The 19,630-nt window shown below is 40.4% G+C and overlaps 1 protein-coding gene, 1 long non-coding RNA gene and 1 other non-coding gene across 3 annotated transcripts in view; 2 read left to right on the top strand and 1 right to left on the bottom strand.

Moving 5' to 3' along the window:
- Positions 1–19,630, bottom strand: part of Spag17 (sperm associated antigen 17) — a 234,269-nt gene that overhangs the window by 38,225 nt on the left and 176,414 nt on the right. Inside the window, exons 31-40 of the mRNA XM_052731519.1 lie at positions 17,899–18,053; positions 15,189–15,377; positions 12,923–13,068; positions 12,687–12,817; positions 10,016–10,143; positions 6,909–7,091; positions 5,838–5,951; positions 5,233–5,278; positions 3,386–3,485; positions 3,184–3,231 (exon numbers count right to left, since the gene is read on the bottom strand). Of these exons, the coding sequence (XP_052587479.1) occupies positions 3,184–3,231; positions 3,386–3,485; positions 5,233–5,278; positions 5,838–5,951; positions 6,909–7,091; positions 10,016–10,143; positions 12,687–12,817; positions 12,923–13,068; positions 15,189–15,377; positions 17,899–18,053 (1,240 nt within the window). The remainder of the gene's footprint in view (positions 1–3,183; positions 3,232–3,385; positions 3,486–5,232; positions 5,279–5,837; positions 5,952–6,908; positions 7,092–10,015; positions 10,144–12,686; positions 12,818–12,922; positions 13,069–15,188; positions 15,378–17,898; positions 18,054–19,630) is intronic.
- Positions 742–14,465, top strand: LOC128106198 (uncharacterized). The gene is made up of 3 exons (XR_008216625.1): positions 742–2,143; positions 11,328–11,558; positions 13,035–14,465. It is a non-coding gene; the product is annotated as an uncharacterized LOC128106198 (long non-coding RNA).
- Positions 16,731–16,863, top strand: LOC128106801 (small nucleolar RNA SNORA64/SNORA10 family). Its single transcript, XR_008216849.1, has one exon. It is a non-coding gene; the product is annotated as a small nucleolar RNA SNORA64/SNORA10 family (small nucleolar RNA).

Here is a 19,630-nt window from a genome sequence, read left to right as displayed (position 1 = left end):
GCAGCAGGAGCAGCCACACAAAACAAAGAGCAGAGTCCGAGAGGTTGTTAGGAGGTAAAAGAGCAACACGACTCTGCTGTGAGTTGACTTTTCCAAATCAGAATGCTTCCACTGGGAGGCGATCCTCGGGGGAGGCCAAGGAGCTCTAAACTGGGTTACTGGGTAAGCCTTGTCATCTCCATTTTATAGGAAAAACCTCGAGGTGCAGGAGACTAAGTACTTACTCTAAAGCATAATTAATACAAGGTGGAGCCGAACAACAATCTGGGTCATACAACTTTAAGCTCGTGATCTTGACAACGGTACCTTCTAAGCGACAGTCAGTCATCCTGGCTGATCATCTTCATATTTTTTAGATAAGCAAACTGAACCCCCGAAGTGAAATAGCCAGTTGGCATAGTAGAGTCCACCGGGAATCATACTTCAACTGTCCCTAGACACACTGACTCTGAGACCCGTGACCATACACAGACTGCATGCCCAGAAGGACTGTGAAGTACAATCGGTAAGCCATCTTGTTTAAATGACTTTAATCTGCCATTAAAATGCCTTCTCTCGGCCCGGCGGTGGTGGCGCACGCCTTTAATCCCAGCACTTGGGAGGCAGAGCCAGGCGGATCTCTGTGAGTTCGAGGCCAGCCTGGTCTCCAAAGCGAGTTCCAGGAAAGGCGCAAAGCTACACAGAGAAACCCTGTCTCGAAAAACCAAAAAAAAAAAAAAAAAAAAAAAAATGCCTTCTCTCTCCTGACTCACGGGACTTCCCCTTCAAGCAGGGCAGTCTGGCGGTGGGTCACGGCTCTCTTACGATTTTTCTTATGAAGGAAGCAACGAGCCTGGTAATTGAGAGGCCTACATTCCTTTGTTCCAGTCCCGGTGTTGATTCTTCTATAGGAGCTCATATTTGCTGTGCACCTTTCAAGTCCCTGACATACTGGTTTCCTTATACTCAGCCCACGTTTCCTGTTCTCACTTTTTTCTTTTCATGCCACACATTCAATTATGTGTCTCACCTTCCCTAGCTGTGATTAACCCCGCACACGTTAAAATTTTGAATTGTGACTATTTCAGTTGTTAAAAATAATGGGCAACTCATGAATCAGCACAGAATTTAAAAGGTGTTAAAAGAATAAGTCCATCGACCCTTAACAATTATATATGTGCGCACAGAGATTGCACAAGAATGGGCCGACAGGGATGGAGGAGGGACTCAGGGGGCCCCATGCCTTGCTCATTAGACTAGGGAAAGGGGAGACAGTGCCTTTGCTCCTGTACCTACTGATGACCCTGCCAAGCTCTAGTGGATAGTCCCCATCCAACAGTCACATAGATAACTCTAACTAAATGAGTGACACAACAAACCAAAGTCATGACTCTGAGATGGGACAGGGAGGGAGGAGGGGGGCTAGGAGGGGGAGGAGAGGGGTAAGAGTGATGCAGGAAAAACAGTAGCCAGAATGCACTGAATACATGTATGGAGTTGTTACAGAACTTTAAAAAGTCATCATACTAATTCTCATCATTTTTGGATCATAATGATATTCTTATTTTTATTTGCCATGTCCATTGTCTTATAGCTGTAACAATTTGAGATTGGTAATAAAATTTAAAAGTACATTAAAGAAAAAATAAAATCAAGTCTCCATCGCCTATTGTTCCCTGAACATCCAGGCTCATTCCCCATTGATAGTCTCACACATTGTTTCTAGGCCAGAAAACCTAGAAAGCATTTTTCCTACCCTTTCAATGAAGCAGGTCACCAGGCTCCCAGGAGTGGTACCCTTCCTATGTGAAGAGGAAAGGAGCATCTCTGTCTGGAAGATGGAGGGATGCCTGACTATCTGAGCATCCAGGCCCCATTGGTTTCTCCCAGTTTACTACTATTAGGTAATACTCTTGTGCCATCATATTTATTCCTGGCTGTCTAGTAATCAAATGGGGCATAGAGCTATGCAGGCCCAGTCTTCTCTTTGAATCTTCATTTCTTTATGACATCCCCTGTCTCACATTAAACTTAAATAAATCCATATTTATTTCCTCTGACCAGTCTGTCTTTTGTTATAGGGTTCTCAGCCAGGGACCTAAGATGTGTAGGAACAAATGGTTTTCTTCTACTACAAACAGCATACACCCTCCAGTTCAATCTTGTAAGTGGGGAAATAAGTCTTATCATTCCATTTTCCCAATATACTCCAAAATGTAACCCCAACACCTTCATGAAGGTGATGTTTCTGAAAGGAGCAACCCATGTGTTGTGGAATATTAGTTGAAGATGTGTTACATTTGTTTATGCTGTGGAATATTTGTGTGATGGTGCAAAGATGCATTTCATTCTTTTATGTTGCATTTGTTTAACTCTGTGAAGCTGTGTTACTTTGCCTGTCTAAAACACCTGATTGTCTAATAAAGAACTGAATATCCAATAGCTAGGCAGGAAAGAGAAATAGGTGGGGCTGGCAGGCAGAGAGAATAAATAGGAGGGACAGAAAAGAGTGGAGCGAGAAAAGGAGGAGGAGAGGAGGATGATAGGGGCCAGCCCCCCAGCTACACAGCCAGACATAGAGTAAGAAGTAGTGAAAAGATGTACAGAAATAGAAAAAGGTAAAAGCCCAGAGGCAAAAGGTAGACAGGATAATTTAAGTTAAGAAAAGCTGGCTAGAAACAATCCAAGCTAAGGCTGAACATTCATAAGTAAGAAAAAGTCTCTGTGGCTTATTTGGGAGCTGGGTGGCAGGCCTCCAAAGAGTAAAGAGTGAAAAGCAACCAACAACACTTATGCATAAAAATGGCCACCCCACCCCAGCTACATAAACATATTTGGCTTCCTTTATGGATAAAAAGCTAGAGTTAAATCTTAAGCTCAGACTGGAGGAAAACAAACATCATGACGCTCAGGACACATTCCTGAGGCAAACAACATGAATCCTGAGTGTTATGACTAATTCCCAAAGTGTTCATGAGTATATTAGAATCACCAGAAGCACGAAGGGTGACCACCAAAATCCACTGCAGGAGATGGGGCTATCGACATCTACCCAATGGCCTAACAGGCCTCCTCAAGTGCCACCTTGACCTGTTGAAATGCCAAGGAGTAGCTGGGAGCCTGTGGGACCTTGTAGCCTACTGAACTCAGAGATTCCGGAACTGGGCTTTTCACAGGCTTATGTCTACACTGGGGCAGAATTACCTCTGTTCCTCAAGCTTTTCTTTCCAGCTCTTTCCTTGTGATGTATCCCTATGTGAGAAGAAGAAAAATGTGGTGAACCGGGCAGTGCTCTCGAGCGACAGAGCAGCAGCAGCACTACAACAGGAGAAGGGCCACAACTATCCCCACACCTCTGCATCCCCTATGTGTACACTAACTGGGACATATATCCAGTGCAGCTTACCTCCATTTCTTCTCAAAGTAATCTTTAGTGAATGCTTCTGGTGAACATTTTGGAGTCAAAGTTATAGATTGCTTGAACAAATCTGTTAGGTGGGCAGCAACTTTAAAAATAACACGTTTAGTGTTAGTATTGACTTCTTTATAACATTTCTTCATTACACAATTAAATTTATTGATTGTTTTGGAGGATTTCTGCACCCAAGCTGTAACAACCAGACTACTTTCCATGGCATGTTCTGCTAGTGAACATCATTTTTATGATCCAGACATAAATACTTTGCCCTATATCACTAGGGAAGCTGCATGGCAAGGGCCTGAATTTTCTCATATTAAAACAGATTGGCCATCATACTGAGGTTGTTATTCTAAACATGTACCTATTATCCAATTCCAAAGAGCTGAATATCATACACTTTTAAAATTTGGGTGATAGTGCTCAGAGTTTGTCTATAGCATACGGTTTCAGTGAGCTGTCATTTTGTCAGAGAAAGAATAGGATACCTGGTCAAGATAAGAAAACTTAGAAAACACTGATGTAGACAAGGGTAAGTAAGTTTTCTTCTTGTGAGACTTTTCTGTACCCTTAATTAATGTATGTTGTAAGTCTTTAAGAAAGTGAGACAATGTAAAATATTATCCAAATCTGTGTTAGTGTAAAACTCATGCTTTTTGGAGGCATCCCCTTAAAGAACATCTTAGGAAGTACAATGGGAGATGCTGACTTTGTAGCATCATTGGCAATCAGCAAGGTCAGTTTTACGTATGCTGTTTCCTTCCTGCAGCAATTTGAGAAACACAATTTGTTTAACCATTACTATTGGGTGGCCTGTAGGTTTGCCTCTGTCACACATGCCTGATTTCTTGGACCGTATGTCACAAGCTCAAATAGCCCAGGGTCATTTTGTAAGATCAAATATAGGATAAATAAAATTTGCATTTTAGTTAAACATGCTTTCTAAAGGATAAGTATGTAGCATGCTATATTTGGGATATACTTACAATGCATATTATTTATTATTTATCCAAAATTAAGTTTTAACAAGGCCTTTTGTATTTATGTTCACTGGGAACTCTATTGCAGGGGCCAACTTGTGAAAGAGTGATGACAGTATCCAGACAGAGGAGTACTGGAGACTGTAATAGCCTCTTCCATAATGGCCCTCTAAAGGGGCAGTGGCTCAGCACTTCCAGTTAGATGTCACTGCTGGAATATGAAATCTTAAGAAGAGAAAAATCTAGATCAACAACAACAACAACAGTAACAACAAAACAAGAGTACAAGTCAATACTGTGTCTAAGGGTTTAGTGAAGCCCAAGGCAGCCAGCTTAGGGCCTCTGTCATATAACTGAAAGCAAAATCCCAGTAAAATTTCTAGTGCTGTTGCTGTGATATGACCAAGCTTGTAGGGGTCAGGGAGGTACTCCTTTGAGAGTAGCTGTTTGTTTTACGACATTCAGTGTAGAAGAGTGCAAGGTGTGGGCAATGTCTGGGCACTTGCTTGGCGGCTGTGTGCATTGTACATGGGGGCACTGGTCAGCTGGCTTCTTGCTAGTGGCTATTTTCTGTGGAGTTGAGGTAAGAGAGAAGGTAAAATACCAGTGGTTTTTTTTTTTTTGTTGTTGTTGTTGTTGTTTGGCAAAGGAAGGTTAAAGGTGAACTAAGGAGGGAATCACTGTTTTTCAGGGCAGAATGAAAACATATAAACCTTCGCAATAGCATGGCCAGGATAGGAGTGGAGATTGATTGATGAGGATTTGCTGTGGTATACAGAATGACAAACAAATATATTTAAGAAGTCCTTCTGAAATCTGTAGATATATTACAGAAAAATATCAAATTCCAGTTACCTTCAGTAACATGACTTTTTGTAGTTTCCTCCATTTTAGGGAAAGACTGAAATGAAGATTAGAATTACTTGATGTTAATTATATTACACATGGAAATACTTTGTTTAGAAGCATTCTTTATGTGCTCAATTTGACTTGTTATGGAAAAAAACTATAAAGTAAATTTGTTCTTCTTAAATACCAATATACAATTTATTTGAATATTTTGTTGCTTCATTATTTAATGAATTTCTAAGAATGGAAATAGTTTGGCCTATGGAAATTACTCTTTCTTTCACATTCATTAAGTTATTCAGTATTTCAATAAACATTAATTTCTTAGAGTAAAATTAGTAGTATATATTCATAGTAAAATAATAACATATATATCTTTTATTTGAGGATCTTCCAAATTCGCTGTGAGCAAAGGAATAGTCAAAGGAAGATATATTTGGAAAATTCAACAAATCCATAATCCAGTTAGCACAGAAAAAGTTAGGATGAGGATAAAGCAAATACTTCAGAACCTTGGCGGGTTCTCACACAGCTATTCCCTGTGCATTCTGTCTGGGAGCACCTGACAGTGAGAGAGGAGCAAGAACGCTGGTCTCCAGCCATTCTCTCACCATAACCAGCTTGAGGAGATCAGCAGCATTGCCTCTTTCTTCCTCCGTCCTGGAATCCTTGACGGTCATTTCCTGTAGCTCGTCTTCTTTCTTTAGAATATGGTTTATATAATCCTAGACCAGGACAGTCAAACAAATGGATAAAGATCAAGAACTTGGCAGAGAAGGAGACCAAGATAGTCAATGTCAACTTGGAACATCCCAAAAGGACTAAGGAGATAAGTTTCTACCTCTCCGCAATCAGTTAGCTGGTCAAGCACTGGGAAAACTTTTTCTCAGGAGGTTAATAGTGATAAGCCAAGTCCCTCTCTGCCCTCAAGAAAAGCTTTAAAGCCACAGGAGAGAACGTCACAGGGAGGGCCCTGCTTCTAACACTGTGCTGCAGCATCCTTTTCACTGAGATGGATAAACTGAGGTGGATGATTCCTGGTCTCTCAGTCTTGTCTCTATGATTCTGTCCATGGGTATAAGTTACTTAGTCCATGCCTTTGCTTCTAGATGAAATATATTCCTTCCCCATGAGTATTTGATCAACATCTATCAATATTGATCCTCTTCTCGATGCTAGGTTCTGAGCATATAACCATAAAATGCATATAATATCTATGCAGAGAGAGTTAAACTTAGAAAGATTCTATAGCTATGATTGCAGAACAAGCCATCTATTTATGAAGTCTTAGACCATTTTCAAAGCAGCAACTGTTTTCATCCATGAACAAGTATCTGATTAATATGTGGCTCTACATTTTCTCCAGAGAGTGTTGGCTTTCTGTGTAGTATGAAAGAAAAAATACTATATAGAAATTGTATATTGGTTTTGTTTTTCAAACTATAGCAACACCTTTGGGGCCTCTTAATGATTCCTATAACTTAAGCCTATATTAAGTTATAGGAATCATTAAGTATCCTCTACCTTTTAACCTTGTATTTTGGGAAACCGATATTCAAGTGTTATTCTAAATACCGGTAAAACTAGATGATTTCAGGCTCTTCAGGAGATGGACAGGAATGATTTGCTTTGTTCCTGATCTTTGGCGGGGGTGGATTGTCACATCACCAGGATTCTCTTACCTTAAGGGAAATCTGAAGCTTCAGTTTCACCTCATTCTTTATGACCTCATGCTGGATGAACTGACGCATCTGTAGTACCTTGGGGCCTTTGAGTATAGGGGCTGGGGCGTTTGTTAGCTGTTTAAACCCAATACAGAGGCCTTTCCAATTCTGAGTGCCAAATGGAGGTCCTGGAGTCTTTTTCTATAAAAAAAAAAAAAAGTACAGGTTTCACCAAAGAAGTCAGAATAGTGCAGTGATGGACTTTTTAGCCAAGTACTCTTATGTGAATACTAGATCAGGGGTGGTTATGGAGTTCCAAAACCAGTGGAGATCTGACTTTGAGGGATCCAAACAGACCAGGTTTGGTCACCTACGCCCTAATCCAAATGACCAAAGTAATGGTAAATTAGGAAAGAGATTCACCATTCTGTATGGCTACACTGAGAAGCATTGGGACTAGCATCTCATGCACCATTTTCAAGAAGCTAACAAGAGCTTTGGAGAGATATGAGGGAGGGAAAAAAAAGAAGGAAAAAAGAAGGTGAGCAATTAATATGTATGCATCCTCAGGCAGTCTTGATCCAAGTATGGTCTGGTTGATCATTAGCTCAGGATCAGAGCTTTCTAGACAATTAGAAGGTTGCTGCTGCCAGAGGTAGACTGGGGGTCAGGGAATAGTTTCCACTCATCTAGTTATTCCTGGAATCCAAAATGACTTTCAGAGACAATGGCTAAGAACAAAGGGTAAGTCAGAAAGTCAGGTGTTAATTCTTTTGGGTTTTGGACAGTGCCCAGAGATGTCTAGAGGTGCTGTTGCTGGGGAAAAAAAAAATCAAGCCACCTGGTGTGATGGCACCCACCTTTTAATGCTATCACCCCAGAGGCAGAAGCAGATGGATCTCTGTGAGTTCAAGGCAGGCCTGGTCTACATAGTTAGAACTTAATTCCAAAATTCCCTAAAACTAAGCAAGCAAGCAAGCAAACAAACAAACAAAAAACTTCACTCCAACCAAAGCAATCTGGGGAGGAAAGAGTTGATTTGCCTTATACTTTCAGGTCACAGTTTATTGTTGAGGAAAGTCAGGTCAGGAACTCAAGGAAGGAAAACTGGAGAAATGCTGCTTGCTCGCTCACCCTCTGCCTCACTCACTGACAGGCTCATGCTGCCAGCTTTCTTATATCGTCTAGAACCACCCACCTAGGGTTGGTGCCACCCACAGGAGGCTGAGACCTCCAGTATCTATTGATAGTCAAGGCAGTCCCCAGACATGCCAACAGGCTCACCTGATGTAAGCAATCCCACAATCAAGGCTTGCTTCTCAGATGACTCTAGACTATTTGATAATTAATGCTAACTAGGACAAGGAAGTTGTAAAACCTGGTGACCGACAATTTGTCTATTATGGTGTCTCTGCAAATCTCAAAAGCACTCTTTGGTGCTTCTAGCCTTGAAGGGGACGGTTGCTGGTTTTAGATGAAAGATCTTCAGATGATTACCATGTCTATATGAAAAGTTGAGCAGCAACATTATCCAAATTTAAAGGAGACAGATGCAAAATGGAGGCAGAGATGCCAAACGAACTAGCTTTTAGGTTGCCCAGTGAACATCTGAAGGGCCAAGTAAAGAGCCAGTCCTTTCAGCAGAAGTTGAAGCTATTATAGTACCACCTTCAAGGGACAATATGGTGCTGGAAAAATCCTCATCCTCACGGATCTGAGCAAAATTTCGTCTTTGTGTGTGCCGCTAACAGTCTCAAATGGGCATCCCTTCAGGAGGGCTGTGATTCTGCACATGCTAATTCAGCAACCATCTAATTCATGTCACATGAACGACGCTTTGTTTAGCACACTCAGATCACATAAAACATTTGGAGTCAGCAGCCTTTAACTTCCTGGTTCTGTGTGAGTTTATGTAGGAAGATTCTGAGAGCAAAATCATTCCATGGGTCTGGGCCAACTTTGAGCTCACTCTTGATGAAACCCACCTCCAGAATTTTCTAGTGGTTTCTTGGGAAGGAATGAATACCTAAGAGTGAGTGCAAATCTCTGTCATCCTAGTAATTGGCCTTCAGGACTGGTGTACTTCGCTGCCTTGGTGTTTGTTTTAAAAAAAGAGTGGCCAGTGACAACCACCCAGTAGTTTTCAGTTTGTAGTATAAGAGTTTCAGGTGAAGAGACTAATCTTCATTAGTCCAGAACGGGGCATATTTATCTTATCATCCTGTAGTACTTTCAGCTTTTTGACATTTTCAACTTTCAGAGAAGAATATTGTGGTCCAGTATAACCTGTTCTAAGATTCAGGACAAGACGTCATGGCCACTTTCATCTCATCGATTTGATTAGAGTCACCAAATTAAAACAAAGATGTAGGTGATTTTTGCTCATCCTCTCTGCTCTTGCTATAGCAGAATTTACTGTAGGATACTGCAAGTAAAAACTCAAAGACATTACCCTCCTCACTTAACAGCAATATGCTCTATGTTCACATTTCGGTGTCTTGACAGATTTCATAATTGAACACCATATGATGTGCTGGACATGTTGCATACGGTGGTATGAAACAAAATGACAATCTTACAAGATGCAGGATTTAGTGATGCTTCAGCAAAATGTGATTTTAAAACTTTAGGGTGGAGTTTCACTAATCTGGCATGATCATAACCACAGTATTTACTCGCTAACATTGCAGTTGCAAAATTCATGCAAAATTCTTTATTTCCCCTCTCTCTTTTTGCTCGATTTTTAATACATGAAGAAAAAACAGAGAGTTTAAGGCACCAAATTTTGTTTCTAAATTAATAGCTAAGAAATGACAGGGAAAGTGGTATAGTCTCAGGAAGTCCATGATAGATGAACTGTAACAGGTTATTCATAAGAGATGTTTTAATATTATAGGGAATATACCCAGGCTTATAATATAGAATAAAAAATGAAACAAATTAGTTAGCCTGTCATGGTCCTCTAAAAGTCTATGGCTACGTCTACAAATACTTAAAATCTCCAAATATAAAATTTCTTGAGCTCATTCATTATCTCACAGAAGGATGAAAATATATAAAACTACAGAAGACCTGAGCCTGAATGGAAGTGTAAAGAGAGTGACTTTATGGTCGGAAGCATATACCTCAACTGAAGGAAAATGTTCCCAGGACCTTGACTGGAGATTGGGAGGAACAATGGTGTCTAATTCCTTCTTCATTAGCCATGGTGATGCTTCATGGAAAGGGCGAAGGACTGTGATGCTCAAGGCACCTGGATTAAAGAGATTAGCAGAGGTCATTTCTCTACCAAAGTGATTCTGACAAGTTCAACGGGCATTAACCAAGTTCAACAAATACTTTTTTTTTTTTTTTTTTTTTTAAGAAGAAAGCCAAGAGGTCAGAGCTAAGAGCTAAAACCTTACCCTTCCTCCTGTGGTGGTCCTACCTCTCCAAACCAGAGATACCCCTGTGTTAAAGTCTTTATATATAGTTCCTGTCCTGCCTTCTCATTGGTTGTAAACTCAACCACATGACCGCCTCCTCACGGCCTGTCTGTATAGGCCTCCAGGTTTTCCATGATTGGTATTAAGATTAAAGGCATGTGTATCCAATAATGGCTGTATCCCTGAACACACAGAGACTTACCCAGCTCTGCCTACCAAGTGCTGGAATTACAAGCATACGCTACCACTGCCCTGCTTTCCTATGGCTTGCTAATAGCTCTGACCCCCGGGCAACTTTATTTATTAACATACAAATAACATTTTAATACAAATAAAATATCACCTTATTTCCCCTTTTCTATTTTAATAAAAAGGAAAAAAAAGAAAAAGCTTATAACTAATATAAGAAAAACTATATACAAAAGTACAATAACTATATACAATATATACAAGTAATAAATACCTAAACAATGTCTAGTCCATTTGTATTTGACAAATTCAGAGAAAATAATTTCATTATCTGTCAGATATGCTAAGCCTATAGGCTGAAGATGATGCCCCAGCACTGCGGAGAAACCTCAGGTGACTGTCCAGACAGCTGGCTGTTTCTGTCAACTCACAAATTTTTTGGAAGTTGCTTGCATGCACTTCCTGTTTTTATTTTTGTTAGCTAATATTATTTCCTTCTTGGGTCTCTGAGGGATTTGAAGATTAGTTAGTTATAGTTGAAGGTTAGTTAGTTATAGTTGAAGATTAATTAGGATACATTTTGGACTTACCAAAATAGGACAGATAACAAATACTTTTGAATGGCCTTTTACATAAAAACCTTAGTCAGGGACAGTGATTATGCTTTAGGGTGTCATTCTCTAAGATGAGACCATGAGTCAGTCACTACCTGAAAAATGGCCTCTAATCAACCAAAAGTATTCACTTTCTGTTCCTCAATAACCATATTTGGGTCAGGTCTGCCAAGGTGCCTTGACTCCATCTTCTTCTGCCTTCTCCACAGATGCAACACTCAGTCCTGTGCCTCAGAGGTATCCCGCCCTGGACTGAAGCAACAGCTAGCTTTTCTGGCAGGCTGCACTCTGGAGTGAACCTACCCTGACAGCCAGGTTGACCAGTGAGGTTCACAATTGATTAAACCTTCTTCTACCTCCCCTTGTTCAAAGAGTAAAGCAGGATCTTTGCTCACCCCTGCCTCAACTTGATCCATGTCTTCCTTCCACACTTCAGCCAGGTTTGGCCTTTTCCTATCCATTTTCAATTTGGTATAATTCTTTGTGTTTTCTTCTCTAAGAAACCCCTACCCCCAATACACACACCCGAATGTGCTAACAAGCTCTTGGGTCTCAGCATCTCCAGAGAAATTTTCTAGACAACCCCAGGTTTCTCTGTTCAAAGTTCTCATTGAAAAATATTTCTATTCTTCATAGATCTCATACAAAATTATAATTACACAGTTATTTGTGTGGCTATTTAATTAACACACATTTCTGTCATTAAATTTTAAGTTTTAAGGAAATAGGGTCTATGTTTGTTTTATCTCATTATGTACTCCAAAAACTAAATTGGTATTTGGCACAGGATAGGCTGCTAAGTTGATGCTATTTAAATGTTTAAAAATACTTAAGGAGAGTTCTTGCTGTCTCATAGTTTTTTGAGTCAGAGTCTTGCTATGTAGTTAGTGTAGGCTGACCTCAAGCTTGCAGTGGTCTCCTAGTTCAGGGGTTATTATATCACCATGCCCACCAACTTTACATAGTTTTTTTTTTTTTTTACATACACTGCATAACCAGTAACAGTCTTCTATTTTCCTCAGTCATAAGAATAAGGCATATAATGTGTACATGTATGCTGATACAAGCACAGGCATGAAATCATACTCTCAAGTTGACTCAAAATCTATACCAAAGTGTGTGCCTTTAATTTCATGCAATGATTTCTTTGAAATTGATAAAAATAATATAAACCCCCAACAAATATGTCATATAACATATACACCTCTGATTAGTAGTCTAACTGATGCAGACAATGTGTTTTCTTGTTGTATTCAGTTTGACAAAATATCACCTTAAAAATGATAATAGAAAAAAGAACTTTTAAGAAACCTCGTATTGTTTCTAAACAGGATGGAATGAACTGATAAAAAAAAAAAGACCTAGGCACAAGCCTGCTTAGGGCAGCAAAAGGCTTTCATTCTTGGCTTACACAAGTTGATTCTTAGACACAGTTGGAGATGAATATCATCTTCTGGAGCTATGTAAGTGGCCAGTTGGAGTAGTCAAGTGAGCAAAGGGGGCTGAACAGCAAGCGGATGAGAATCACTGGAGGACACAGGGAGCTGCAGGCAGCAGGCAGTCTCTACCTGGGTGTTCCTGGACTGGCTCCTGCAGAACCACAGTTGTTGATTCTCCATAGGCCAAGGATAAGTATTCTTCTATGTCACTGTCTCGGAGAAGTTCCACGCCAGACCCATCAGCATAGATCACAAAAAACCTATTTGAAGAAGTAAAAATCAGAACATTCGAGACACTCGGGAAAGATGCTTCTTGAATTTGGGATGGAGAATAAAAATCCTAGTGTTGTCAGTATCATTTTTACCTGGGAACATGTTCACCATAGATTTGCATGTGATTCTTTTCAAGGTGAATTGATGATAAACTATCATAGCCCTCAGTTTGTACATCGAAATCATCTTCTAATTTCTTTTTAGATAACATTGTTGATACAGAGCCATCAGCCATGACCTATGAGACAAGACATATGAGAAACTGAGGGAAAAAAATAACAAAGTGCCTACATTGCCACTGATCCAATGTGAGCAATCACATACTCTCTTGGATTATCAGAAAATCAGGTATGTTTAATTACACAGTATTGATATTATGTATGAATTTCATGAATAAAAGTGGAGAATCCCTAGCAGTACAGATGTACTAATAAACCACACCTAGACTGTTAGAACAAACTCTAACACATTTAGAAGAAAGTGACCAGGATTGAGAGGGGACTCAAAATCTTATCCTCGGGTGATTAGTTCAAGGGATGGAGAAACTGAACGTGAAGGAAAGACCACTCACACAATTGCTGTTTTAAAATATGGAAAGAACCTTTGAATAGAGAAAGTTGAGATTCAAGTACAGAACTGTAGGTCCCTGGTAGAGCCTATGGGGAAATAGGTTTAGGATGCATATGAGAGGCAGTATTCTAGTTATTAGTGCTGTCTATATCTGGCATGCACCTTTTCAGAAAGGAGCATGGCACAGGCTGCCCACTGTAGGTGATGTAGCCCTAGAGGGGTATCAGAAACACGGCTGGCAAGGAACACCCCAGACATTTCAATCTGGAGGGCCTTTGGCTTTCTGTTTCCATTGCTAGTCCTTGTCGATAGAAATTCATCTGTTCATGCACATGCTGTGAAAAGTCTGTCCCGTAGCAAAGAAAAGCATGAGCTAGACTAGGACTTGTCTGCAAACCAAAACAGCATGAGGGACTCTGTGCTTTTAGTCCAAATCTAAAAGCTAACCTCATACCCACTAGTCAATGGAGGACATTCCACTGTAGGGGAGGATTGGGGAAAAAAGATAAATGGCTAATTAGGGGGTGGTAAGGCTTTTTGGTCAAGGGTCAGAAGTAAATGCTTCAGGAGCTGCAGGCCAAACATTCTCTCTTGCAAATACACAGCCCTTCCACTGCTGAGCCCAATGCAGACAGAGAGAACACACAAAAGAACAGGCCCATCTTACAGTAATGATTTCCATCCCACCACTGGAATCTGAATTGTGTGTGCGTTTATAGGACGTGAAGTATTCTTTAGACTTTTTCAATATTTTAAATGTAAGACAAAGTATCTGAGGTCCTAATCTATATAGAGAGGGACACAATTTGCCAATTCCCAGACAAAGATAAGAGGACAATCATGTTGCTAAAATACAGATAGAGAAGAGCATCTCCATAGCACAGCCTAAGCCCTCCAGACCCTACCTACCCATCACTGGCCCTGCTAGGCCCTTCTCACCACAGACTGCCCTGGCGTCATAAAATTGCAGAATGCTTGCATCTGCTTTCACCTTAATCCCTACATCCTTGTTTGTGGTTGCATTCTTATTTTCCTTGCACTTCTCCAATTGCCTATTAACTTTAATATTTCTCTTGCCCAAATTATTATTATTATTATTATTATTATTTATTTATTTATTTATTTATTTATTTATTTATTTATTTATTTATTTATTTTGAGACAGGGTTTCTCTGTGTAGTTTTGGTGTCTGTCCTGGATCTCGCTCTGTAGACCAGGCTGGCCTCAAACTCACCGAGATCCACCTTCTTGCCCAAATTATTGAGATTGTTCTTCTCTGTGATAGTATACTTGAGGATCCAAGAAACTATACTGACATTCATGATTGGTTGCAGGGGGGCAGTTTCAATCTACATGAAACTTATCTAGTACAATACATCTCAAAACCAAGCTGTGGTAGTTCGTATGAAAATGGCCCCCACAGGCTCATTGGGAATGGTGTTATCTGAAAGTATTAGGGTGAGTGGTCTTGCTGGAGTAGGTGTGGCCTTATTGGAGGATATGTGCTAATGGAGGTGAGCTTTGAGGTTTCAGAAGGTTTTCTCACTTCCTGTTGCCTGCTGTTCTGGATGTAGAACTCTTAGCTACCTCTCCAGCACTGTGTCTGCCTGCATGCTGCCATGCTTCCTGCTACAACAATAATGGATTAAACCTCTGAACTATAAGCCAGCCCCAATTAAATGTTTTCCTTTATAAGAGCTGCCAAGTCCATGGCATCTCTTCACAGCAAAAAAGCCCTAACTAAGACAGAAGTCTGGGCTCTCTCTCCACTCGGATCTTGTACCTTACCTGAAAGGTGTTCCCCTCAGGATCCAGGACCTCACAGATCACCTCTGAGGTATGTTTCATGATGTACTTGCTGGCTCTCAGCTGCTCACGCTTCTGGAAGGGATTGTAAATATTACTGCTTGACTCATGGCAGTATGTAGCTGAACAGTCTCTATCAATATAAAGGCAGCCTGTGTTTGGGGGTAACACCTAGAAGGAGAAAGAAAAAAGATACTAAATTTTCTTGTGCAACTTGAGGGATTTGAAAGATATTTCCAGGACAAAAACACTGCCTAAGAAACAATGTAATGTTTCAAAAGGACTGCTTGTCAAGCGGGTATTTGTTCTGTGCCCTCTTATTTCAGACTTCCTCCATTTTAACTGAGGTAAGTACATGAGGCTCCATGTGAAATGTTTGGAGCCCATTGGGTGTTTTTTTTTCAACAAGAAACATCTTTAAAAGGGATAAATGTCCTTCAAAATGTTGGCTAGCCTTAGTCCTTCTGGTGGCTGACACAGTCAAATGGTAGCACTTATGTAATAACTTCTAGTTCCTTCTTTGAATTATAATTCATGTGCTGTAAATTCACCCCTTAGAAGTGTAGTATTTGGTAATGTTTTAGTATATCCAAGAACTTGTGCAACCATTTATACATGATTCTAGAATATTTACATCATGCCCTCCAGAAAGAACCCCCTGCCTCATTAGCAGTCACTGTATCATCCCTGGTCCCAATACTTGGTGACCACTAACCCATTATCTCTGTGGATTTTCCTCTTCTAGATTTTTCCATATAGCTGGAAACCACAACCTCATTAGCAGTCACTGTATCACCCCTGTCCTCAATCCTCGGTGGCCACTAATTCATCATCTCCATGGATTTTCCTATTCTAGACTTTCCATACAAGTAGAAGTATCACTATGTAGCTTCTTTCACTTGAAATAAGAGCTTCAAGATGCAGCAGCAGTTTGAAGCCTGCCGCTCATTCCATTTGCCAGCACAAGGACACCACCGGCTGATGGGACAACATGGGTGGAGACATCCCAGAAGGCCCCAGCTCTAGATGAAGACCTTCGGGCAATTAACAACTGCAGAGAGAGGGAGGTTCAGTCTTCTTCGGGGATAATGCTGATAGGTTGTCCAATCCCAAGTGATTAGCTCTACATACATATACATACAAGGAACACTAAACAGACTCCATGGGCTATACTTACATAAATACACACAGATGTATATATAACAATAACAAAGAAGAAGAGGTCATGAATTTGAGAGGGGAGAATAGGAGAAGCTGGAAGGGAGAAGGGGAAGGGTAGAAATAATGTAAACTCAGTATTTATGTATACAATTCTCAAAAAAAATTTCAATTAAAAAATCTGCCCTCAGCTGGGCGGTGGTGGCACATGCCTTTAATCCCAGCATTCAGGAGGCAGAGCCAGGTGGATCTCCATGAGTTTGAGGCCAGCCTGGTCTACAGAGAGAGATTCAGGAAAGGTGCAAAGCTACACAGAGAAACCCTATCTCAAAAAACAAAAACAAAAAACAAACAAAAAAATCTGCCCTCCTTCAGCTCTCCTGAATCACATGGGCCCAGTGTGTGCTTGGTATGTTTTTAACGGAGAAAGGAGAATGTCCTCCTCATGCATGGCAGACATGCCCAAAGGAATTTCTCTATTCCTAGGAGTCTGGCAGCTTCTGGGTGGAAGGGAATTCAGGCTACCAACACTTCTGATTGTCCATTAGCCAAGGCAACCTTTGGTGTCATCTTCAAGAGACACAGCTCCCTGACTCCTGACCTCTGGAAAGAGATTGTGTTCACCAAGTCTCCTTGCCAGGAACTCACTGGCCATCTTGTGAAAATCCACACTAGAGTGTCTATTCAAAGGACCCAGACTCCAGCTGTGACAAGCATATAGACTTTTTATACCAGAAAAATGAAGTGATTAAGTCTGCTTTTTTAAAATGATGCTTCTGCTTTGGGTGTGTGTCATTGCTAATGAACATCCACACTTGTATTTTCTTTCATTTCTCACTTTCAGCACTTACTTTGCCCCATAGCCATCTACACTGGATGAAGAGAGAAAATACAATGACCAGGGAGATGGGAAGGATACACCAGTTCAGCTACCGTCACAGTGACGACCATGTGTCCATCACATCCCAGCTTTCGGTTCTCAGCCTCTTATAACATGGTGTGTGATATTTTAGTTCATGTTCCTTCTCTAACACAGAAAAAAAGGGGTGGTGGTGGAAACCTTTCAAAGACTAAAGGTACTCTATGCTGACACCAGAATGCTGTGTTGGATAGGACAATCAGAGGGACTGGATAGGGTTGTGTTGCCCAGGACCAAGCAGACTGCCTGTTCCCTCATTTCTGCTGAGGAGTTAGGGGGGGACTGAAATCAAGTGGTGGAGGAGAAGGAAAGAGGCAGGTGGGTGTATGTCAGGCCACTGGAGTGATTCTGCCCCCACAGTGCACAGCGTGAGGATCTTCTTAGCCTAATCTTGACTCAATGCTACTAACTTTCCCCAACAAGCAGGACAATGTATTCCTAGAATGGGTTGAAAAAAGTGAAAAACCAAAGTGTGAGACGTGTATTCTAAGATCAGGTGAGTGACGAAAGCAACAGCAAGTGTCATTGCGGAAATTCCCACTGTCCCAGCAGAGCGTGCTCTGTTAGCAACAGGACATGCGCATTTGTTAGTCCTCATTTCCCAACTTGACCTACCTGATATGATCCCTGTGGCTTTGCAATAACAGACGTTCCATCCCCAAAGGTGGCACAGCAGCTACTGTCCTCGCAGTTGGTGATAACAGTGGCATAGTGTGAGCTTTCTATCCGCATACACTTCACCTGTCTGGTGACAGTCCCTGGACCTTCGGCTACAAGTAAAATGCAAGGTAAGGAGATTGGATGGGGTATATACAGTGGGCAATCAGCCTCAGGCTGTCTTCCTCATGGAAAAAAAGACCTGGGTGCTCTCCACAGGGTGAGAGTATGGCCTGAAATCCTTGTCAGTTCGGAATAGTTCTAGAATCTACTTTGATATATGATTTAGTATACTGTCTTATTAAGTATGTGGTTAATATTCTTTTTATTTTGAGAAGTGGAGATATTTAATTTTTCAAGTTAAAAATTTAAATTCATAAAATATACTCACAAATGAAAATTGACACTTGTTCCGAGCCTGTCACGTTGTTTCAAATTTATATGTTTATGAGGAAAATTGCAGGTAAAGTTGAAGTTTTCTCCTATGCCTAGGTTTTTGTGTTACAAGTCATTTTTATATTTTATATGAATATATGCTAAGAACAAACAACACATGAGATTTATGTACTTTAAATTTACATAAATTACATAAAAATCTTTCAAATTACATAATTACCATATCATTTTATACCCTTTTTTTCCCAACATTGTTTTGAGGTCTCTAACAATTTTTATTTTTGAGAGATGGTTTCATTATGTAGTAAAAACTGATTTTGACCTCTTGGTCCTTCCTTTGACAGGCCTGTGCTACCAAAGTTGGAGTCTCTAGAAATTGTGTGTGTGTGTGTGTATGCCATGTGTTTTTATACATAATATGTTTATATACAGTGTATTTGTAGTAAGTATGTGTGCTTGCATTAAGTGTGGGATTGTTTAGTGTATATTTAGTGCATGTATGTGTGTGTGTGTATGTGTGTGTGCATTTGTAGTTGTGTATGTATGTAGTTTCTTATCATCATGAAATAGTGTCCCTTTTAGGCATATAATACATTTTATTTTTTCCATTCTATCACTGATGAACATTTATATTTTTCCCAATATTTCAATGATGTGACATTGAAATATTGAAAATAGCATTCATGTACCTGTTTCATCAAGGGAATTTGTATAATAAAAGCTCAAAGTTAACATTTTATATGATATACATGTTATAGGGAGGGGTGGGGAAGTGAGGGTCTCTTAGGAAAGATGGACAAGATCTACTATGATAATATTGTATTACACAACAGAGATTTTCCAAAAAAGTAGCTGTTAGGTGTTCTTATTATATACAAGTTAATACTATAAGGTGATGGAGTTATTAATTTTCCTGATTGGAGTCATCATTTCACTGTTGTCTTAGAGACACCATGACCACAGCAACTCTAATAAAAGAAAACATTTAATTGGGGTGGCTCAGAGGTTCAGTCAGTTATCATCATGGCAGGGAGCATGGCGGCATGTAGGCAGACATAGTGCTGGCTGCATCTTGATCAGAGAGCATCAGGAAATGGACTGAAATACTGGGTGGTATCTTCAGCAAAAAAGACCTCAAAGCCTGTCCCCACAGTGACACACTTCCTCCAACAAGACCACACTTACTCCAACAAAGCCACTCCTCCTAACAGTGCCACTCCCCTTTTCAAGCCACCACATTCTAGTCCTTGGCCCCCAGACTTGTAGCCAAATCATAATGCAAAAGTGCATTTAG

This window comes from Peromyscus californicus, unplaced genomic scaffold (genome assembly GCF_007827085.1).
Source record: "Peromyscus californicus insignis strain IS unplaced genomic scaffold, ASM782708v3 Scaffold_9__1_contigs__length_137607984, whole genome shotgun sequence".
In the NCBI taxonomy this organism is placed as follows: domain Eukaryota; kingdom Metazoa; phylum Chordata; class Mammalia; order Rodentia; family Cricetidae; genus Peromyscus; species Peromyscus californicus.
The sequence above is the reverse complement of the archived record's forward strand: the minus strand, read 5'-3'. Positions and strand labels throughout refer to the sequence as shown.